At 43.3% G+C, this 24,898-nt stretch overlaps 1 protein-coding gene across 2 annotated transcripts in view; it reads right to left on the bottom strand.

The window, feature by feature from the left end:
* Window positions 1-19,562: 19,562 nt before the first annotated feature.
* syt19 (synaptotagmin XIX) overlaps window positions 19,563-24,898 on the bottom strand; it is a 36,830-nt gene continuing 31,494 nt past the window's right edge. Inside the window, exons 6-9 of one of the 2 annotated variants that reach the window (XM_034205896.1) lie at window positions 21,310-21,459; window positions 21,024-21,143; window positions 20,450-20,561; window positions 19,563-20,358 (exon numbers count right to left, since the gene is read on the bottom strand). In XM_034205896.1, coding sequence (XP_034061787.1) covers window positions 20,051-20,358; window positions 20,450-20,561; window positions 21,024-21,143; window positions 21,310-21,459 — 690 coding nt within the window. In that variant the 3' untranslated portion in view covers window positions 19,563-20,050. The remainder of the gene's footprint in view (window positions 20,359-20,449; window positions 20,562-21,023; window positions 21,144-21,309; window positions 21,460-24,898) is intronic. The other variant, XM_034205897.1, reaches the window with a different exon arrangement.

Raw genomic sequence — 24,898 nt, 5'->3', positions numbered from 1 at the left:
CCCCCTTTCGTGGCCCTTTCGTGGCCCGTTCCATGGCCCGGTCCTCACCTGCGGCCCCTGTGGTGCTTCCTCCACGGACGCGAGGATTTTTTTGCCATGTTTGAATTCTGGGGGGGCTTGTGTGGTGACCACCTATTAATACACTGGGACATAATTCATACATGGAACTACAGTTGGGGCTATTGTTCCCACACGGACATATATGTGTTGTTATCTATATATGTTGTGTGCCCTCCTGACTTCACTCTCTTCTTCCCGGACTGCAACCGGACAACATGTCCTTTTCTACATCCATCCATCCATCCATCCATCTTCTTCCGCTTATCCGTGGTCGGGTCGCGGGGGTAGCAGTTCCAGCAGAGAGCCCCAAACTTTCTTTTCCCTGGCGACATCAACCAGCTCTGACTGGGGGATCCCAAGGCGCTCCCAGGCCAGCGAAGAGATATAATCCCTCCACCTGGTCCTAGGTCTACCCCTTGGTCTCTTCCCAGCTGGACGTGCCTGGAACACCTCCCTAGGGAGGCGCCCAGGTGGCATCCTAACTAGGTGCCCGAACCACCTCAACTGGCTCCTTTCGACGCGAAGGAGGAGCGGCTCAACTCCGAGTCCCTCCCTGATGACCGAACTTCTCACCTTATCCCTAAGGGAGACACCAGCCACCCTGCGGAGAAAACCCATCTCGGCCGCTTGTATCCGCGATCTCGTTCTTTCGGTCATGACCCATCCTTCATGACCATAGGTGAGGGTAGGAACGAAAATGGCCCGGTAGACAGAGAGCTTTGCCTTCTGGCTCAGCTCCCTTTTCGTCACAACGGTGCGGTAAAGCGACTGCAGTACCGCTCCCGCTGCTCCGATTCTCCGGCCCATCTCACGCTCCATTGTTCCCTCACTCGAGAACAAGACCCCGAGATACTTGAACTCCTTCACTTGGGGTAAGGACTCATTCCCTACTTGAAGTGGACAGTCCATCGGTTTCCTGCTGAGAACCATGGCCTCAGATTTGGAGGTGCTGATCCTCATCCCAGCCGCTTCACACTCGGTTGCGAACCGATCCAGTGAGTGCTGAAGGTCGCAGACCGATGAAGCCATTAGAACCACATCATCTGCAAAAAGCAGTGGTGCAATCCTTAGTCCACCGAACTGCAGACCCCCTCCCCCATGACTACGCCTCGAAACCCGATCCATGTATATTACAAACAGGATTGGTGACAAAGCGCAGCCCTGGCGGAGGCCAACCCTCACCGGAAATGGGTCCGACTTACTGCCGAGGACCCGGACACAGCTCTCGCTTTGGGAGTACAGAGATTGGATGGCCCTGAGTAGAGACCCCCTCACCCCATACTCCCGCAGCACCTCCCACAGTCACTCCCTGGGAACTCGGTCATACGCCTTCTCCAAGTCTACAAAACACATGTAGACCGGATAAGCGTATTCCCAGGCCCCCTCCAGGATCCTTGCGAGAGTAAAAAGCTGATCCGTCGTTCCACGACCAGGACGGAATCCGCATTGTTCCTCCTCAATCTGAGGTTCGACAATCGGCCTGACCCTCCTTTCGAGTACCTTAGAGTAAACTTTCCCGGGGAGGCTGAGTAGTGTGATGCCTCTGTAATTGGCACACACCCTCTGATCCCCCTTTTTAAAAAGGGGGACCACCACCCCGGTCTGCCACTCCTTCGGTACTGTTTCCGACTTCCACGCAACGTTGATGAGACGTGTCAACCATGACAGTCCCTCAACACCCAGAGCCTTCAGCATTTCCGGGCGGATCTCATCCACCCCCGGGGCTTTGCCACTGTGGAGTTGTTTGACGACCTCAGTGACCTCCCCCCGGGAGATTGGTGTTGATCCCCCGTCATACTCCAGCTCTGCCTCTAACATAGAGGGCGGAGTTGTCGGGTTCAGGAGTTCCTCAAAGTGTTCCTTCCAACGCCCTAACACTCCATCAGTTGAGGTCAACAACGTCCCATCCTTACTGTACACAGCTTGGATGGTTCCCTGCTTCCCCCTCCTGAGGTGTCGGACAGTTTTCCAGAACAACTTTGGTGCCGCCCGAAAGTCCTTCTCCATGTCTTCTCCGAACTTCTCCCACACCCGCTGCTTTGCCTCGGCCACGGATGAGGCTGCTGCCCTTCGGGCCTGTCGGTACCTTGCAACTGCCTCGGGAGTCCCCCGGGATAACAAATCCCTGAAGGCCTCCTTCTTCAGTCGGACGGCTTCCCTGACCACCGGTGTCCACCAGGAGGTTCGAGGGTTACCGCCCCTTGAGGCACCTAGGACCTTGAGACCACAGCTCCCCGCCGCGGCTTCGGCAATAGAGGCTTTGAACACCGACCACTCTGGTTCAATGTCCCCAACCTCCACAGGAATGCCCGAAAAGCTCCGCCGGAGGTGTGAGTTGAAGGCCTCCTGAACTTGGGCCTCCTCCAGACGTTCCCAGTTCACCCGAACTACACGTTTGGGCTTACCAGGTCTATCCAGAGGCTTCCCCCGCCACTCGACCCAACTCACCACCAGATGGTGATCAGTTGACAACTCCGCCCCTCTCTTTACCCGAGTGTCCAAAACATACGGCCTCAGGTCCGATGATACGATAACGAAATCGATCATGGACCTTCTGCCTAGGGTGCTCTGGTACCACGTACACTTATGAGCATCCTTATGTTCGAACATGGTGTTTGTTATGGCCAATCCATGACTAGCACAGAAGTCCAGTAACAAACCACCACTCCGGTTCAGATCAGGGGGGCCGTTCCTCCCAATCACGCCCCTCCAAGTGTCTCCATCATTGCCCACATGTGCGTTGAAGTCTCCCAGCAAGATTAAAGAGTCCCCTTCAGGAGCCCCATACAGGACTCTTTCCAGGGTCTCCAAGAAGGCCGTATACTCTGAACTGCTGTTGGGTGCATAAGCACACACAACAGTCAGAGTTTTCCCCCCCATAACCCGCAGGCGTAGGGAGGCGACCCTCTCGTCCACTGGGGTAAACTCCAACAACGAAGCACCTAACCGGGGACTTGTGAGTATCCCCACACCCGCCCGGCGCCTCACACCTTGAGCAACTCCGGAGAAGAATAGAGTCCAACCCCTATCCAGAAGTAAGGTTCCAGAGCCGACGCTGTGCGTAGAGGTGAGCCCAACCAGATCCAACTGGTAACGCTCCACCTCCCGCACAAGCTCCGGCTCCTTCCCCCCCAGAGAGGTGACGTTCCACGTCCCCAAAGCCAGCTTCTGTCGCCCGGGTCTGGTCCGTCGAGACCCTCCGCTTTCACTGCCACCCTTCTGGCAGCGCACCCGACCCCATCGATGTTTCCCGTAGGTGGTGGGCCCGCGGGACGGAGAAGCGGAGGTGTTGCCCACGTTGCCTTTTCGGGCTGGGCCCGGCCCGGGCTCCGTGGCAAGCCCGGCCACCAGACGCTCGCCGACGAGTCCTCCTTCTGGGCCTGGCTCCAGAAGGGGACCCCGGGCTTCCTCCGGGCCGGGTATCCTCACTTCTTAGTTTTTCTTTCATGAGGTCTTTTGAACCAATCTTAGTCTGGCCCCTTGCCTGAGACCAATTTTCCATGGGAGACCCTACCAGGAACACAAGGTTCCAGACAACACAGCCCCCAGGTTCATCAGGGCACACAAACCTCTCTACCACGGTAAGGTGCTGGTTCTTCAGAGAGGCCCTTTTCTACACTCTAATAAATTACCCTTTTGCACCTCCATTGCACCGCCTCCGACTCCCTATCTCTCGGCACTACATGCTCCAAATAAGTGGGGGTACGGCGTACCCCCGCGTCCAACGCCCACTACACCACTGATTATAACGCCAGATAATTTTCACACCTTTAGTGTATAAAACTCCCCCACTACTTAGACTATTCCTTGCACCCTGGCCCGGACTGGCCATCGGGAGGACCGGGAGGTTTCCCGATGGCCTGGCCTGCTAAGTGGCCTGCTGGCCTGAGGACTTTTTATTTATTTATGTAGGCCTATGTATTGTGAACGCAACGCTGCGCAAATGTGGGTCTGACTCTGCCTCACAGAGGGTGACTGGCTGTCTACATGATGTGGCCTGCCGACATGGCCACTTTCATACAGATCATACCAGGGGCGGACTGGGACACAAATTCAGCCCGGGACGGCCCCACCTAGTGTCAGCAGAAAGTATTAAAAGTAATGATTACAAAAAAATGCAAAAAATAAATTAAAAAATATATAAAATATATTTTAAGATCATGTTTAATCATCTGATTCGTCTGTACATTGCTGTTTTAGTCTGTGTTCTTCTAATTATTGTCTACAGTGTGTGCCTATTGAGCTGTTTAGAGCCATGTGGGACAAAACCCGATCCTGCCCCTCCCTCTCCCTGTTTAAGTCAATGGTGACTGTAAAAACTACACTGCGCATGCTCAGAGTATTGTCCTATTTAATGTGTGTGGCAAAAAAATAATGACCATAGGGGCATAGAGCTGCCATCCCCACCATACGTCATCTCACATAATTCAGAGCTGATTGGCTGTAAGTACGCGTGCCGCGAAAAGTGTGGTGTGTGAAGAGGAGGAGAAAGAGCTGCAGTGAGGCGTCCTAAAACCCGGAAATAAACTGCGCATGGCTTCCCTCCACAAAAAAGCAATGATATTTCTCCATAGGATTTTAGAAAATAGCTCAAAATAAGATCTGTGGGAAACAAACCTGTTAGATAAATGCACGTTTTGTTCAGCCGGATAATATCCACATGTCTACCCTACTTTTATAATTTTCGAATCATAAATCTATTGATTAGATCAGATTTATGATAGACTTTTGAAACTACGAGAACATAAGGAGGACTTTTACAAAAAAGTAATAGAGATTTTTGTCCAGAAGGATAGGCAAATGGACTTCATCTTCATGTCAAGGTAAGACTGCAATTTGATTGAAAATGGGATCTTACTAAGAGAGAACAATTCAATATTTAAATGATACAATTACATTTTTTGGGTATCCTTTTGTTGAACTGTCTGTTTAAAATTAATTGAAGCATCAGACAAAAAAAGCTTTTGAAAATAATATGATATTTTGATTTAGGTCAAAATATAATATTTGTAAACCTGAAGAGTCAGAGCCTCACCAGCCATGAACCTCACTGCAGAAGCTTATATATAGACATCTAAGTTTTTTGTGCCCCACCACTTTTGTACATATAAAAACGCCACTGGCTATTGCTAACAGTAACATAAATTAACACAGCCCTGCACCCTGCACCTGCTGTCATTATATGCCGGGTCTGTGGTTCATCATCTTCCTTTTCATTCTCCTCCTTATTACTGCGACTGGGAGCGGGAGCCCTTCTACTAAACAGCTCTGTGATTTTCGAAAATGTTCCAGCATCTTCGTGTAGCAATTTTCGTTTTTTCATTCTGGCTTTTTCAGCCCCACCCTTTCTTTTTTTACTGTTCTCCATCTTGTCTTTCTCAATTTCGCTAGCTAACTTACTGATCAATCATCAAACGAAGCTAGGGAGCTTGTCTAATGAGTGGACCTCTGACCATACTTGCCAACCTTGAGACCTCAGAAATCGGGAGCATTTCAAAACCACCGCGGGCGGGGGGGGGGTGTTAGTGGATCGCCGGAGCTGTATTAGATTAACATCTATACATGCTTATTGTAGTTGTAAGTGCACTGTCTTGCAGCCTGTAGCGCCATCCTTGATGGAGCATATGTGTGGGCTGGACCTGTATTTTTCAGGAAAGGAGTGAGCAGAGGGTATTGTTGTCGATTCTTGTTCTGTTTTCTGTGACTATCTCCCTCACCCTCTCAGACTTTCAGTTGCGCGCGCTACTAAAGAAACCACGGAAACCAAACAATGGTGTAGCTGTATTAAAGTCTGAGTGCAAACAGTCCTGAGTAAATCTGATTTTGTCAGAAATCGGGAGAAATGCGGGAGAAATATGACCCCGGGAGGAAACCGGGAGAGGGCAATGAAATCGGGAGTCTCCCGCGAAAATCGGGAGGGTTGGCAAGTATGCCTCTGATGCCTCTTTCCAATTGGAAGAGACGACTCATCTCTCCCAGCCCAACCCCTTCAGTTCATCTATTAGCCTACTTTCGAAAACATAAGATTGACAAGTTTGACAACCTATCAATAGCCCCATTTACATGGAATGCTTTTCCGATTGTATCCGATCACTAAATAAAGCGATCCACGTTCACTCGTATACTATACATGGGCCAAGCATTAAGCTGATTACAATTTCACCTGTACCGAAGTGGGCCGATCGGAGTGGGGCAGTGGGCCGCGTCGAGTGGTCCGACCGGCCCACTTCGGTACCGGGCTACCGGCCCATCGGGATTCGTCCCGAACGTCCCGATGGCCAGTCCGCCCCTGGATCATACTAATGCCCTCGATTGTGTCATTCAAGCTCGGGAGGGTGTGTGTTATGTGTGGCGCGAGCGAGTGAGATAAAGCACGCGCACCGGTTACGTGTATTGTTGTTGTTGTTAGCATCTGGTGCTAGCTAGCTGCGCAAACGGATATAAGGAGCTTTTTCAACAACAAGGTGGAGGAGAGTCCTCTGCTGTCAGACTGAGAGACTGATAACTACAGCTCAGGTGAGGTAAAGGACTCTGAGTGTTTAGATAGTTAACTTAGTCTAAGTTATCCCAGTGGGTCTCAAACGGTTTGGTCACCATTTATGTAAACACATATTTCCATTTGAGGGGGGAGTGATTAGTAAAATATACATGAATAATACAAAAAAAAAACGTTAACTAGGTGAAAAAAGGTAAGATAAATTATTAAAACTTGTTGAGAGCTAAAACTAGTCTTTGCTTCTGCCTCAAAGAGGAGCAGGGGGGAGAGGGGGGAGACAGGAGAGGCTGGTTCAGGAGCCCAGACACACTCACAACTATAAATGAACCAAAAACAAATAAATAAACAAGTTTCAATGTTTTTCCATATTGGATATGGTATGTTATTGGTTATGGCCATGTTTTTATGATTTTATGATTATTTAAATGTAACAGTTATGTTTCATATGGGTGTAGTCTCTTTATTTCCCCCTCAAAATGCACCAGATTGATGCATTTAAGTCCAACATTAAAAACAAATCTTACCGGGGGAGCATGCCCCCGGACCTTCCTATTGGAGTTGAGGTCCACCCCCACTTAAAATATGTTCACATAGGTTCCTAAATAGATTTTCAATTTTTTTTAAATAGTAACCCATGTCCATATGTTTATTTTTGGGTAGTAGATTTAAACTAGAGGGCTATCACTACGGGCAGCAACGCTGTAAATATTGACAAATAAATCCAGCAAAATGGCACAAAAAACTGGTAGTGGCCTGGCTGGGTGTATAATTCCCGGCCTGACTTATTGTCCCAGTCCGGCCCTGCTTGCACCCCTCTAGCATAAGCCCGAATGGTCTCAACCATATTGCGTCAGTAACGTGCACTTGTTGTTACAGCAGGATCAGTTTGTGTGTTGTGGACACGACCGGTAGATTTTCGCAATCCGTGTTCTCAACATGCTTACTTTAACATAATTTGTCATGGTCGGGCTAAGGTAGGGCTAAGCCATTTCTTGGTATGGCTGGAGCCTACCCCAGCCATACCCTGGCGCCGCCACTGCTCCAGGGTGATAGCAGGACACCCCATCTAGTCACTTAGAAAAAATCAGGACATTCTGATGTACAGTTTCAAAATAAAAGACCTTTGAAGTCTCATATATGAGCTATCATCCCTGTTTTTAGATCAGTCCAAAGTGCTTCACAGTTTCATAAGATTGAGTTTAAGAAAATGGATGTCACATAAAATACAGTTAACAAGAACATTGATATCACATATGATATAAACGGGTTAAAAGACATACAAATATACATAACATTTGCATAGAATAGACATTGAGTAAAAAATAGATTCAAAATTCAGGATAATAAAAGAAAAATAAGTAGCTATCTAAAAGGCACAAGGCCCTTGAGGCAAAATAGGCAATGATGAAGGTTTAACAATTCATTTGATGTAGACAGTTGTACTTAAGTGTTGTATCAAAGAAACATATATTTGTTGCAAGTTTATTTAAGAATAGGAAGTGAATATATCCTAAAAATATATCTAATTGTATAAGACATAAGGCGTGTGAGTGGCTTAGGAAAAACAGTCTATGCTTGGCATCCATTATTATTAATTGTATGTTAGTTTCAGCTCATTGAAGATAGTGCATTCTAGGAACTAGAGGGACTCCACACCCACTTTTTTCAAGAATTCAAAGGCTTTATTTTCATGTGTACAAAATTACACAAAGAAAAACATTTCTAAAGCAATAACCCTCTACAGCTCTTCATCCCTGGCAGAGCAGATAACTCCCAGCACCATACTTTGTTTGATCCGTCTGCTACATTGTACTTACATCGTGCATCGTGCATCTCTACATCAGATTGTCCTGATTTTTTCTGAGTGACTACATGGGGTGTCCTGCTACCAGCCTGGAGTGAAATGATTCTTTGATACTGGACAGTTTTTGTTTTATTCTCATCTAAAAACAGGGATGATAGCTCATACAATAGAGATTTCAAAGGTCTTTTATTTTGAAACTCTACATCAGAATGTCATGATTTTTTCTGAGTGACTAGATGGGGTGTCCTGCTATCACCCTGGAGTGAGATGAGTCTTTGATACTGGACAGTTTTTGTTTTATTCTCATCTAAACACAGAGGGATGATAGCTCATATATGAGACTTCAAAGGTATTTTATTTTGAAACTCTACATCAGAATGTCCTGATTTTTTCTGAGTGACTAGATGGGGTGTCCTATTACAACCCTGTCTCCTAAAAATTACGTTCCCACAGAACTAAATTGCATTCTCAATTACGTTTAGCTAGAAACGTATTCTCTCCCACGTTACGTTCGTTATGAACGTATCTCAAATACGTTTATTTCTACATATCTTCTAGAAACGTCTTTTCTCCCACGTTACGTTTCTTATGAACTTATCTTAAATACGTTTATTTTCTACATATCTTTGCCATTTATTGTCTTGCTTATAATAATGATAATAGTCATTTATAAATATCAGTTTAGAGCACACATTTGAAATCAGTAGGCGAGGCTGTAATTTCGCCAGCTGTTACTCTCATGAGCGAGGCAGAAAATAATAGTTTTAACATGCCAAAAAGCTGCTGTCGTTTATTGCACCTCAAACATTAAAACAAATCCAGAGTTATGTGTTTCTGTCATGGTTTCCCCAAAAGTGGGCGGGGCTGTAAAGTGACGTAGATTTTACTCTCATCTATTATTCAAAACCATTCTATTTATTCTAACGTAAATTACATGCCAGTGTTTTATCTTTTTATTACTTATATTTGTATACTTTGTATATTTGCTATGAGTTATATCTGAAGCAAATTATGTTTCTGAAGATGTGTAGTCAATTCCACCCTTCAATGTAGCATAAATGTGAACTCTCATTACAGGAACAATACCGGAAACAGACGTAGGAAAGATCCTCAACTCGCTGATTGGATGAATAGTCAGGGGATTTGGGGGATGGGAGACACATCTATGGAATCACAATTGCAATAGCTTACCATTAAATGACGGATATACCTTTCTGTCTGTGATGTTTTACAAATCAGATATTAATGTGTAGAAGTAAAACATGAGAAATAGTATAGCAATATCCTGTAAAATGATGTAAAAACATGAATAAAACTAAATAGGCCTATCTTCAGATGTTATACATACATAAGTGTCCTACACTAATAATACAAAGTTATTATTAGTATGCTGTGTGTACCTTGTGTGCACCGCCTAGTGGTTAAAGCACGTTATTGAATTATTTGTGTTGAATAATGTTATTTGATGAAAAAAATATTAAGAGTACATACTTTCATAGGGGGAAAGTAGAAGGTCAATGATAGAAATATAGAATATAAAAAATCAAGAAGATACTGTAAGTGATCTCTACAATAAAACAGTTTAGTGCTGGATGCACAAAGATATTAATAGGAGGATGTGCAAAACAGACAAACTAATTAACCTTTATTAACACATTAAAGAATACTTTAGGTCTTCTTTCAAATAAGAAAAAAGCTTTGGAAGTATCTATCTACAGATAAATATTAAGCCTGACAAAGTACTTAACGTCTAATATATTGCTTTCCTGCAATGTTAACTATGTCGAAGCACTTATTTTAAATGATATTATACACATTAATTATACTCTTAGATAGTATAAGAAATGTGCAGAATATGACAGTTTAATGGTGGAGGTATGTATACACACATATTGATAGATGTCTTGTAATGCACTGTTGAGGAACCTGTGACCCACGTTTTTCATTCATTGCATAACTACACCGTAGTTGTGTATATGATTATGTCAATAAACCTTAGAAAATCTTGAAAGGGATGTGCAAAATAGCAATTACATACAGTTTTTAATTAACTATTAGTAGAGAATAACGATTAATGAATATACTTTATAGAGATCTGCAGATAAATGTTTAGTCTTCTCAAGCACCAACTATCAAATATCTCTCCTGATTGTTGGCACTTTCCCTGAATTTTACTCAGGTGTGATTTAAGGGTTGTTTATATTTCACATCATTAATCAGAATCTGCAAAGTAACTAAAATAAATGTAGTGGAGTAAAAATACCAGGTTAACCTCTGAATTGCGGAGTAGAATTACAAAGTAACAATGAGCTGTCATGTGGATATATATTAATGCTGCCCATTATGGATACAAGTGATTTTCCCCCATTTAGTAATGACATGTTTTAAATGTGTACAGTACACACCAATTTGTTTCCTATCGCCTAAACCTCCAGGGCTGTACACAGTTTAATACTGTCAACTTCTAATTTTGGGAAAAACAAAAACATCTTTTAAAACTACAATTCCCAGTAGAGACGTGCCATAGAGAACATGTTGCGAAACACAATAGCCAGCATGTGTAGTTCTCGGGGGGCGTTCCAGTCCAGTTTTGAATAGTCTGCCGTGGTTTCGTTCCATTTCAAAGCGCTTGACACTCGGCGTAACCTTGGCGCACTGCCACTCCAACATCCAATCCCAGAGCTTGAAGATTAATCACGGGGTTTGTCAACGGGACTGTAGTCCCAAACGATAGCTGGGGATTATGGGTAGTGTAGTGTCTTCGGCCATCCTAAACTGCATTTTTTTTCCGGATATCATATTGCATTAACAACACCACATCTGGCGTCACAGAGATCTTCTGTTACTGTCCTTTGTTCTTAGAGGAAGTACAGAAACACTTAACTCTGGATTTGTTTTAATGTTTGAGGTGCAATAAACGACACAGCAGCTTTTTGGCATGTTAAAACTATTATTTTCTGCCTCGCTCATGAGAGTAACCGCTGGCGAAATTACAGCCTCGCCTACTGATTTCAAATGTGTGCTCTAAATTGATATTTATAAATGACTATTATCATTATTATAAGCAAGACAATAAATGGCAAAGATATGTAGAAAATAAACGTATTTAAGATAAGGTCATAAGAAACGTAACGTGGGAGAAAAGACGTTTCAAGAAGATATGTAGAAATAAACGTATTTGAGATACGTTCATAACGAATGTAACGTGGGAGAGAATACGTTTCTAGCTAAACGTAATTGAGAATGCAGTTTAGTTCTGTGGGAACGTAATTTTTAGGAGACAGGGTTGTTCTGAGTGACTAGATGGGGTGTCCTGCTATCACCCTGGAGTGAGATGAGTCTTTGATACTGGACAGTTTTTGTTTTATTGTCATCTAAAAACAGGGATGATAGCTCATATATGAGACTTCAAAGGTCTTTTATTTTGAAACTGTACATCAGAATGTCCTGATTTTTTCTGAGTGACTAGATGGGGTGTCCTGCTATCACTCTGGAGTGAGATGAGTCTTTGATACGTGACAGTTTTTGTTTTATTCTCATCTAAACACAGAGGGATGATAGCTCATATATGAGACTTCAAAGGTCTTTTATTTTGAAACTGTACATCAGAATGTCCTGATTTTTTCTAAGTGACTAGATGGGATGTCCTGCTATCACCCTGAAGTGAAATGAGTCTTTGATACTGGACAGTTTTTGTTTTATTCTCATCTAAACACAGAGGCAGTGTTTCCAGGACTCTACCGTAATGCATAGGATATTCGCGCACCGCAATATCACGTGCGGGCTGGCTTGACTAGGTTTTCCCGAGTGGAGGCTGGCTTGACCGCAGTAAAAAACCAGGTAGTTCACGATATCACAGTAGGAAAGTGAAGGCCATGAATTTATATCGGTGCTGTAATCCTTAACGGGAATCAAATAAGGGTCCACCGAACCAATCGACGTACATGTTTCTCTGTAAACGGTCTTATCCTCCGGGTATAGTGATTCGTAGTAGCCTTTCATTTTCGCCATTTTTGAATGCTCCCGCCAGTAGAGTGGTACTCCAAGATGTCTGACGTGAAATCCCGTGACGTCATTAGGAAGCCTCTATTGACTGTATATAAATGGACGTAGGGTCCGTGACGTCACCCATAGGATTCTGCAGAGTTGCTGAGAAGCCCTTAGTAGGCGGAGTCGGCCACTAACGGCTCGACAGTGACGTCAGAGTTCAACTCCCGCCTGCTCCAAATAAGGGCAAAGAGGCGGAGCCGAGGCGGGACCTCCTGCCACTCTGGAAGTTCCAGAGCTAGCTGAAGCTACCAAGCTAAGCTAACATGCTCCCCATCTACACACTGCCGTCGCATTTTACGTTTCTAAGGTAAGCGGACATGAAACTATTGAGCAAAACTATAAATAATAATCTAAGTTATTGAGTTTGTTGAGCATAATACTTCAGAATCTTAAAATCCCTTAACGTTTGTAATACAATTGTGCTAAATTCAATACATATAATTGTAAGGCAATACATGTTTGTCACTAAAAGCCTTGTCTCTACATTACAATAACATATACAAAATAATTGATTGATTCATTTGAATAAAAATTCAAGTTAGTAGCTATTAAAGGCATACAAAGACAGAAATGTATAATAGTTTCTTTAATAGAAATGTTTCTTCCGCCCGTAAAGTGTCCAAACCAGGCTTTTCTGGATAAACGCATTTTTAAAACATAGTCATTGTCCATGCTGGTTTCAATTGGATTATTTGTCAGTTGCTCCGATCAGATCGGTCTCCTCCATTTTGTAGATTATTTACGATTTTTGAATCCACATAAACACAACGGCAAAATCCGGCTTACTTTGAGCATGTGTTTTAAACAGTTTAATCCCTTTGTGAATTGTTTCCACTTCCTTTAATTTCTTCATACAGCGGGAATCCAAATGAATTAATCCTGAGTCCAATAACCATCAAAGTCACTTCAATAGTGCTCCTTAATTACGCTTTCATCCTCCTTTAACAAAATACTTCACATTGACCCAGTTTGTGAGAGTAGTTGTAGCAATTTGTAGACTTTTAAACTTTAATTACCGCTGTTGCGCGCACGCATTTTCTGCAGGAAATGCATTTTCTAGTTCATGTGTTTCTGTGTACCTGGGTGAAGTTAGCTTTGAGGCTTTCTGACAGAAAATTGTCTTATGGTTTAGCCAACAAACATATTTCCAGTATTGGTTATTTGTAGCAAACTTGAAGGCTATCTCCTCCCATGTGCTTGCCTTACACAACAAATATGATTCATTATTGTTTTAAAAAAAAAAAGGAAAGCCACAATAATGATGTATACCTTTTACTATTTACACCTGTTTTGTCTTCTACAGGGCAGGATCAACATCTACGCCAACCCAGACCACCATGTCCCTGTGGTACAAATCTATATGGATCAGTCCAAAGATCTTAGATTTGACTACCGCCTGTCGAGGGAATCCATCGAGGCCCTGATGACCCTTCTCAGGAGGGAGAAGACCCATTGGCTGGGTTCAGCATGTGGAGGTCCTCCTGGTGGTCTACTGACTGACACATGGGTTGTCCTATTTGGTTTTCTCCAGGGTATTTGATGTGCCCAAGACCACAGTTTTCGATATTGTCCACAGGATGTGTGAGGCAATATTATGTCTGTTGGAGAAGGTCATCCATTTCCCCACACAGGCACAGTGTGCTGAAGTTGGCAATGGCTTTCATCGCCTTGTCAACAGCCCAGCCTTCAGCTATAGATGGATGTCACATCCGCATCAAGGCTCCCAATAGCCCCCATGCCCAGGATTACCTGAACCGCAAACTGTTCTTCTCTGTCCAGCTTCAGGGACTGTGGGACTTCAGGGACTGTGACAGTTATGGCAAATGTTTGTGAGGGGCTGTTACCCACCAGCTGGCCATTACATTGTGGGGGATGGAGGTTACCCGTGCCTGAGGGAACCTCTTAACCTCGTCACACCGTACCGGGAACCGTTGAGGGGTAGAGTGGAGGCGCGCTTCAACCGACACCATGCCAGAGCCCGATCGGTTGTGGAGAGGGCTTTTGGGATGATGAAGGCACGGTGGAGAGGGATCTTCTTCAAGGCCCTGAAAGTGGATCACAGCTTTTCCCCCAAGGTGATAGCAGTGTGTGCAGTGCTCCACAACATCTGCCTCACTGCTGGAGACATCCTGGAGCCAACTGAGGGAGAGGATCCAGTGCCGTTACCTCCACAGGGACCTGTGCAGAGGGATGAACATGCTAGTCAGCACTATAGGGACAGACTGGCAGCACACGTGTCAGCCCCACATCAGCGTCCTCCACACCTAAATGACCATGATTATATCCTTAGTAAGTATATTAATGGCTTTCTTACATCATTCATTTTTTTTAATATGCAATCATTCCCCATGAATACATGTTACTAATGCACGTTATTGTGTCTCTTGTGGTGCAGGTTGCCATTGTTGCTACTCCTGCTGCAGCAGCATGTTCCAGTTGGAAGCAACTAAACTCCATCTTTTTCATTGATGTTCACCCAGTTATGTTGTATTTTTGTCATGTTTATTTGTACATAGGACACCTATTGGTCCGTCCTGGGAGAGGGATCCCTGCTCTGTTGCTCTCCCTGAGATTTCTTCCATGTTTTCCCCCTGTTAAAAGTTTTTTTTGTTGGGAGTTGTTCTTCATTGGCTGCAAGGATCTAAGGACAGAGGGTGTTGTACACTGTACACATTAGAAAGCCCCCTGAGGCAAGTTTTTGGTTGTTGAATAAACATTTGGCTGATATATTTCACTGGAGTGTGTCTGTCATTTTGCATGTAGTGTTTGTCATTACAAAGTCATTATTTTTGCATTTATAGCACAAATATTGTTGAAAGTAACTGTTGTATTGTATTTTAAAAAGCTGCTATGACATGTGGTGCTTTTGGGCAATTTACCCTTTTATGTAAAGTGCTTGTTTATTGAAGCACTGTTTGTGAGTGTTATCCAAATCATCAACTGAAGAACTCCACTTTAGTGTTTTCAGCAACATAACATTTTTTTTTTTTTTTCACATGCTCTGAAATTAAATTAACAAGTCACTCATTCTGCTCATAGAGTGCTGCATCACGGGCCTCGTCCTTCTCTGCCTGCTTTTTGAGGAAGGCCAAATCGCTGCTTCTTCGCCTTGGCCTTTTAGTAGGTGGTTGGGATCTGGTGGAGGGCACGGGCTCCTCCTCACTGCTGAGGGAAACTTGGGAAAGCCCTTCTTCAGCAGAGGTGGAGGCCTCAGCAGCAGTCTGGCCATGGCTTGACAACGGGCATGAGGCAACTAGGGTGGGAGGCTGAATTGATGGCCTTCCCCCAATTGCCTAGCCTCAAACCATGGCCAGGTAGCTGCTGAGGCCTCTCCCCCGTCTGTTCCTGTCCCAGTTGGGGGATTCTTTAACTCCTATTGACAACACAGATAACAGACTGTTAGTTAAAGGGCAGTGAGGGCAAAATCACATTATATTGCATTTAGCTGACGCTTTTATCCAAAGCGACTTACAATAAGTGCATTCGACCAAGAAGATACACACTTGAAGAAAACAAATTCATATAAGTACATCAGGTTTCAAAGAGCCAAAACATTTCAAGAGCTACTCAACTGGCTTTAGATAAGACAGTCCTTTGTCAGTATACGAGTGCTTAGTTTGTATATAAGTGCTTTGTTAGTATATGAGTGCTTTGTTAGTATATGAGTGCTTTGTTAGTATTTAAATGCACACCAAACGAAAAATGTTACTAATTCTAAATGTGTAATTGCTTACGCCTTAAATGTTAACAAGTGTAAACAACTAAGCAAATTCACATTTTAATATAGGAGGCTGGGGTCGCCAGTTTAAGTCTGTAGCATAATATCTACAAACACTAACCCACCACAGTGCCCAGCTGTGATTTGCTTTAACTTGTATTTTGTTTTCAAGTTGTCCCATTTATTTGCTGTCTGTGGACCAGTCACCTGGCCCTCCAGACCCATCTCTTTAACAACCTGCCTTTAGTTACAAATTATCTTAATTCACCATGCACATTTATTAAAACATTTTATCAGACAAATATAGATGTACTTACTCCCAGCCTGATTTGGCAGCATTTAGTTTCCCACTGAACATGTGCTCCATCTTAACCCTTGCACTAATTAGGGCAAGGTTTTCAGCATCTGTGACTGAAATAAATACATCATATTAGGCTTGCATGGTAAAACGCTGGAAATTAATAATTAAATAGCCTAATGCAAACTGAGCATACAGGTTTGAATACGATGTTAACTTTACCTGGATAATTTCACATCGTCATTTAATATAAGCATTTTGCCAAGTTATGGCTTAAGAATGTAAAAGCTTAAGAGAGCAGCGGTAACTACATGATCTTCGTTTGTCTGTCATGATCGGTTGTTTCCGTGAAAGCCTTAAATGCCGCGGCCGCAAGGCATTGTGGGGCAGCATTTTCTCCTCTCCTTTAATAAAGGGAGGTCCAGTGGTTCCTAAACTAGGAGGTTATAAAGGAAGTTTGAAACCTCCTTTCCTATCATCTCTAGAGAATTCGAACGACACTTATCATGGCTGCCACTGAGGTACTTCCGGGTCATTTCACTCCGTTAGGAAGGTTCCTTAGCTAAATTGACTATTCGACTTCAGCCGGGGAGATGGGGAGCCGGATTTAAATGCAAGCGCATCGGAAAAAGTCAAGAAATTAGCGAAACCGAAAAAATAAGCAGCATCTGCTGCATTTCAATGATATTGGAGAAAGCAAAGCTGAGTGCACTATTTGTAAAATAAAAATAACCTTCAGAGCAGGGTTTTTTTTTTGGTAACCACTCAGGATTTATTGCCAGAGGTGGGAGAAGTTCAGATCTTGTACTTGAGTAAAAGTACCAGAGTAGGAATACTCGGTTACAATAAACAGTCCTGCATTCAAAATGTTACAAGTAAAAGTACAAAAGTATTAGCATCAAAATATAGTTAAAGTACCACCTGCAGAGGGATCTAGATTCAGGTGTTCTTTTCCCCATATAGACCGCCTCGCTGCACATTATCCCTTGCATAAAGATAGATTGTGGGTCCCTTATAACATGTTGTTCACAGCGGAAATAAACATTCTGGTTACCTCAACATCTGTGATCTTGTAAATTAAACTCAAACCGTCACGGTAGCCTTACCTTACTTATCTGTCAGGGTTTGAGTTTTTGGGGTTATTTTGCTGTTCTGTCCTCCCTGTCGTTAGTTTCCCTGGTGTGTCTGATTGTGTTCACCTGTCGCCCTTGTGTTTCTCCTCCCCTGCTCGGCTGTTTCTAGTATCGTGATTACCCCTCCCTGTATTTAGTCTTGTCTCTTCCTGTGTTCAGTGTTGGTTCATTATTTTGTCGTTCATGTCTCTCTTCCTGTTGTCACAGTCCCTTTTTTGTTTGGATGCTACCTTGTGCCTTTGTACCTATTTGTGGATTCTTGTTCAGCTTTTTGTGAATAAAGCTCGCCTTTTGTTCCATTTTGAAACCTGCATCCCTCCTCATTCATTCTAAAATAGAAAAAAACACGTTTGATTATTAAACATTATTCTGTTGTTGGATGTTATTACATTTCGTGTAAAGCACATAATGACTTGTTTAAGACTCGGTTTTTCAAAGTTTATGACTTGGACTTGACTTGCCCAACCTGACTTGAGAATTGACTCGGACTTGAGCGCAAAGACTTGAGACTTACTTGAGTGCAAAGACTTGAGACTTACTTGTGACTTGCAAAACAATGACTTGGTCCCACCTCTGCTATTTACACAATTAATTATGTTTAATAAGCAGTTCCTCTTTCCATAACATGCGGTGAGCTTTTTACACATCAAGGAACTCGATACACACCATTTATTGTTCTGTGTTGTAGCTTTCCTGACTTCTGATTCTAAACGCAAGATTACAATCCATCTATTTTCCCTGAAATCCACTTTGAAAAGTGAAAAGAAAATGTTTTAAATCTAGAAAATTTGATAATATCTCTTTTGCCATACATTCCATGGTCTTACCCAACTGTGAGGTTAGTGCAATGGGCAAACAGTATTACAAATGTCTCCAGTAGGATTTTTCTAACCTGATAATTTCCCGTACTGTTGCCTGTTTTTCTTTTATGTGGATCAATGTGTCCAGTTTTGATAAGCTTCTAGCTGTTTAAGTTCCCTATGTCTCCCTAGCTGTACTACAGTTGTCCTCCCACCATGACACACTCTTTTTCCGTTTGCCTGCAGCACTCTTTAGAATATTTTTTTCTGCTGTCTGTATCATGGCTATAGCCAGGGGTGCACATAACTTTTTTGCCCTGGTTCTCAAAGGAGCACCTGGAGATGTTGCTTGGTGCTCATCCTTAAAATGAAAGAAACCGTAACTTTTGAGGGGGTCTTGACTTTATTTGCCAGACACACGCGCTGAACACAAATGCAGAGGTGAACACAGAACACACATGCAGAGGTGAACACAGAACACACATGCAGAGGTTAGGACAAGACAACATTAGCACGACCAGTAATCCTACAAGCTGTCATCACTACCCTCCTGACTGTTTTCCTCACTGTCTTCCTCTCTGTCAGACATGGTAGCTGATGATGTAGGCCTACTACTTCCTCTCTGGTTGAGTCTGCGATTAGATGCTTGCATCCACAAGTCAACAGCTGGTTTAGGGTCGAAAGTCTCTGTTGTCATCTTAGACAAGTGGATGTAATCAAATAAGTATGTGAACATAACCAATAACCTACCATAGCCAATAACAAATGAATGTAACTTATTTTATTTTTGTTGTTCATATCTTATTTTACCTTAACATTTATTTATGCATTTTTTTGTATCTCTCCAGTTTTAAAGGATATTTTTGGTTTACTGTCCTATAGTATACATTGGAATGATTTCAAACCTGTTTATCCCAATCATTATAAAGGAGTGCCTTGGAAATGTGTGTTTACATCAATTGTGATCAAAACGTTTGAAACCCACTGAGATAACTTAGACTAAAGTGAACTATCTAAACACTCAGAGTCCTTTACCTCACTGAGCTGTAGTTATCAGCCACTCAGTCTGACTGGAGAGGACTCTCCCTCCACATTATTGTAGAAACATCTTCTTCTTATAGAGCAGCTAGCACCAGATTCTAATAACAATAGCGCCGGAACCGGTGCACCCTCCCTCGCATTTTGGCTGTGAGCTGTGGGTGCCAGATAAGCCAACATCCCTCATTTTCATCACTTACAGCGTCCATCGTACAGGGCAAATGAAACGTGTAACCGGGGTGAAAAGGGTGTTACATCTATCTATCTATCTATCTATCTATAAAATTGCATGTAGACCTTCAGAATTCATCCTATGTGTTCTGGTACTTTTTGTAGTTACTCATAGCCGAGCTATCCATACCAAGAGACACTACGGAGTTATTAAAAAAGTTGAGATTTCAGACCCTTTTCATATACATAATCCTGCCAGCCACTAGCAGAGGATGGAGGTGGTACTGTCAAAGCATCCAATCATATGTAAATGTCCCCCAAATGTAATTTGTTGTTGACGAAGCTGTAAGTGCTAAACCGAAAGAACTAACAAATCGGAAGTCTTTATAAAGTGAATACACAAGCACCCCGTTTGGCAGTTAAATACAGGTAGTATGTCTGGACAGCCATCCAGGAAGAACAGGAGAGAATCTATCGGTATGTCAGATCAGAAGGCCGTGCCACTTTGCTATTGGCTGCCGTACTGAGCACATCATTACGCTCCAGTGTTTGTCTTCTGAACTCTTCTCCTTCCCGACCGTCAACTGTCCAATCAGATGTTTTGGGGATCTCTTGGCCGTGCGCATTTCATACACAGACACCAATATTTTACACTGCTCCAGAGGAAACTCTGGTAGGGAGAACATGGCGACCTCATTGAAGACAGTCACCAGGCAGCGAGCCACTGCAGAGGTTTTCTGGTACCGCAACTTGCTCTGGTTGCACTGCACACTGATCCTAGCATACAGGGCTACAAAAAACAGAAAAGGAAAATCCGTGACTGTATGTTATACTGCTGCATTTTCATAGCTTTATTTTTCTTAGATGTGTTAGCTATTTACCTGCATCAGAGGATATCTCAGAGTGGGCTGTTCTGACCTTTAGCAATCCAACCTCCAGCCTTCGAGAAGTGGGTAGAATCCTTAACGACAGAAGAACCTTTCCTACAAGATCCTATTCAGAAGGTGGGAGGATAAACACAAATCAGTAAAAATGTTTACAACAAATAACTGCATTGAAATATTAAATAATAGAGAAAACATTAAAAGACGTATATGTATTATTAAAAAAATGTATTTAACACAGATTTAAAAAAAAAAAAAAAGGACATGCTAGATGTTCAAGTGAGTTACATTAACAGGAAAAGAAACAGGAAAAACTAAACTGAAAATCATTCTGTAAGTATAGGTATAAGGAGGACTTTATCCCTCTTTAACCCTGCAAATGCCAGGAGCATACTTCAGTGTCTCACCTTGTGTAATTGATGTCCCTTTAACTGTTTAGTATTTAATATCTTGTTCTGAATGTTCAAGACTTTTGAATTTCAAAATAATTCACCTTGACCGAAAGATTAGGGAAAAAAAGTTCTTATTTGATTGCTATGTGTGTCTTTGTACACATGGTGTCCTTCTGTACCTTCTGTGGTATCATTAGATCTTCTTGTAGCTCCAGAGGGTAGGAGATGTTGAGCTGCCCTAAAGGAACCCTCACCTCCCCTAACACTGAGTGTCTGGAGAATTTATCAAAGTCCCTCACCTGAGATGCACAAGGACACAGGGCAGTCAGTCATTTTACACGATCACACGTAAAAAAAAAAAGACATAGATTCTGCTTAGATGTTTTTCTTCAACTGACTAAATACTAATTCCCTATAATTTGAGAGAAACTTAGAGGAAAGTGGTGTGTCTATGTATTTCAGGACCTCCATCCTGAGGTTGATGTGATGAAGCTGCTTTTCTTCTAGCAGAGGACAGCTGAACTGGTCTCCAAATAAAGGGTTACAGCTGCCTTTCACAATGCGAGTCCGGCATTCCTGCAGCACTTTCCACAAGACGGGTGCAGTCCCTTCACCCTAAGAAGGTCACAGAAGTAATCTATTACTCTATGACAGGGGTGGGGAACCTTTTTCCTCTCAAGGGCCATTTCAATTTTTACAATATCCTCAGAGGGCCGTACAAATTATTGACCTCTGCTTAAAAAAACTAAAATCACAGCCCATTCATTTCATTCTGTGCAAAGAAAAAGCAACCTCTTAATCCAGATATCTCACCATGACTCGCGTATGCATGCACATGCACGGTGTGGCGTGACCACCAAAACAGAATGATATGGACACAAGATGTGTGCAAATGTATTTAGTTTCCTATCCATGTGAACATGATTTAAGTGGGGGGGGGGGGGGGGGGGGCCCTAACCTCGACGGCATGCTCCCCCGCGAAGATTTTTTTTTAAATGTTGAAGTTAAAAGCATCAATCTGGTGCACTTTGAGAGCAAAATTAGCAGCAGTGGCGGCGTCAGAGATTTTCTCTAGGGGGTGCTGTGGGGTAGCTTGACGTTTCATAGAGGGTGCTCAAACATTTAGGGTTTCCCATTAATGCACCAGCGCTACAGTTGAATGTTCTACTGCAACACTCCCCCCCCCACACACACACACACACACACACACACACACACACACACACACCACACACACACACACACACACACACACACACACACCACACACACACACACACACCACACACACACACACACACACACACACACACACACACACACACACACACACACACACACACACACACACACACACACACACACACACACACACACACACACACACACACACACACACACACACACACACACACACACACACACACGACTGTTACAATGAAGGCTCGATAATCAGCTCACGGCATATAGGCAGGGGTAAAGTGCTATTTTTACAAGTGGTGAGCGGACACCTCCTCTAGGAGGGTCCTCACCTCCTCTAGGGGGGTCCGGGGGCATGCTCCCCCGGGAAGATTTTTTGGTCTGGTGCACTTTGAGAGCAACATTAAGAGATCTATGGATACATCTCTCAACACCCATACGAAACAGAACTGTCAACAGGTTTACTTTTTCTTTATAGATATTTTACAAATCACTCCCCTTTTAAAACAAACCGTTTGAGACCCACTGAGATAACTAGACTAAAGTTAACTATCTAAACACTGAGAGAGTCCTTTACTTCACCTGAGCTGAGGCAGAGTTGGGTGTAACGCGTTACAAAGTAACGCGGTACTGTAATAATATTACTTATGTCGGTAACGGAGTAGTGTGACGCGTTACTTTTATAATTCAGTAACCACACTACAGTTACTAACATTGCCCCGACACGCGTTACTTCGTTACTTTTATAAAATAATCACACTCACTGACAGACAAGAGGGGTGTCCGCCGCAGGTTTATATCGGTTTATATACATGTAGGCCTATGTAATCTGCGCGATTTGCGAGACCACATCTCCACGTGCAGTGCTGCATAAACATGGCTGAGTCTTTTCATCTGTAAACTCCCTCAACGGGCCCGCTCGCTCTCTTTTGTTGATCGCCCTCTCACGGATGAACAGTTCAATGTCCCGCTTCATTGTAGGAATTCTGCCATGTCTCTACCACTTTAGTTTGACCATCTCTGTTACTAAGTTATGGAATACTAAATAAATAAGTAATTAGATACCTTACCGTTATGCGCTCATAAAGAATGATAAGAATAATGCGTCTTGAACTGGTTTCATTAATTAGTGTCTTTACGTTTCACAGACTGTTAGCTTGTTGTGTGGCTGGTAGCCTATTTTAGAGCATATAAAAAGAAAGACTTGTGTTATGTCTTCCTTAATGCAATAGTAATTGGGGGTGCAAGTGGAGTCTCGCAGAGGCAAAACTGTGGCGCGCTTACACTGTAGGTGCGCCGCAGTCTGCGTGATCTGCCTGTAGGGGCGGGCCGGCCCTGCGAGTAAAGTAACGAGTTACTTTATCTAGAGAGTAACGAAGTAGTGTAATATATTACTTTTTTTTAGTAACGACCCCATCTCTGAGCTGAGGTTACCTGAGACTCTCCGTCTGACAGGAGAGAGTTCTCCCTCCACCTTGTTGTTGAAAAAGCTCCTTATATCCGTTAGCTTGGCTAGCTAGCACCAGATGCTAACCACAACGATCTCCGGTAGATACCCACTGGTGCGCGAGGCGAGCTCTCTCGCTCGCTCGCGCACGCACACAAAGTGGCTCGTGCCACACACACACACACACACACACACACACACACACACACACACACACACACACACACACACACACACACACACACACACACACACCACACACACACACACACACACACACACACACACACACACACACACACACACACACACACACACACACACACACACACACCACACACACACACACACACACACACACACACACACACACACACACACACACACACACAACACACACAGAAGAGAGAGCAGGGCTTGAATGAAACACAGAGACCCAGAAGTAAGCTACTTGTACTCACGAGGCCTATTATGTGCAGAATCCCTCTCGCTTTCAGTTGGTTTAGATTGAGTGTCCACACGTGGACGTTTAAGGACTAAAAAACTATCAATTTTTCACTTTGCTGTTAGCAAATCATTTGGCGCTCTAGCTAACAGGAAGTCACCCAAGTGTCACAAAGTAATTTAACCTATGGGTAGGTCAAAAATCGAATGGGTGCTGGCCATTGGCCTAATCATATCACCTGTGTTGGCTTTATGTTTTTGGTAAAAAAAATGTGTTTGTTTCACATATGCATTGATGTAATCAATAATATTTCTAATTTAATTTAATAAAAATAATAATAATAATTTTCGAAAAAAAAAAAAAAACATATTTCTTGGGGGTGGTTAGGGGGTGCTTTGGCAATCCTGGGGGGTGCTTCAGCACCCCCTAGCTCCCCCCTGGCGCCGCCCCTGATTAGCAGATCTATGGATACATCTCTCAACACCCATATGAAACAGAACTGGAAGCAGATTTATTTTTCTTTATGAATATTTGACAAATCACTCCCCTTTCAAACTGTATTCTTCTTTATTAATAACAACTTTTTTTTACTGTCATATAGTATTTTATACCTGTTTACTTTATTCTCTTAGTTTTTTATAACTATAATGATCATATAAAGATGTGCCTTTACCTCACTGGTTGGAGAAAAAGCTTCTTATATTCGTTAGCATAGCTAGCTAACCAGATGCTAATAACAACAAAGTTATTGACTGTATGACAGATGAGCAGATCGCCACTGGGCTTTCAACTAAGACACAGCCACGCAGAAACTGCGTCATGTGTACGGCTCCTTATCGGTACTGCAATATCTGAAGTGCTGGAGCGGCGTTCTGGTGCAATCCGTCAGAACTGCACCCCTGTCAGTCGAGACATAATCGTGATGACACGTTAGGCTCGTGTTGTGTTCAAGGACCCTGACC

The sequence above is a fragment of the Gymnodraco acuticeps genome, unplaced genomic scaffold (assembly GCF_902827175.1).
Source record: "Gymnodraco acuticeps unplaced genomic scaffold, fGymAcu1.1, whole genome shotgun sequence".
NCBI lineage: Eukaryota > Metazoa > Chordata > Actinopteri > Perciformes > Bathydraconidae > Gymnodraco > Gymnodraco acuticeps.
Note: the sequence above shows the minus strand (reverse complement) of the source record. Positions and strands in the feature narration are given on the sequence as shown.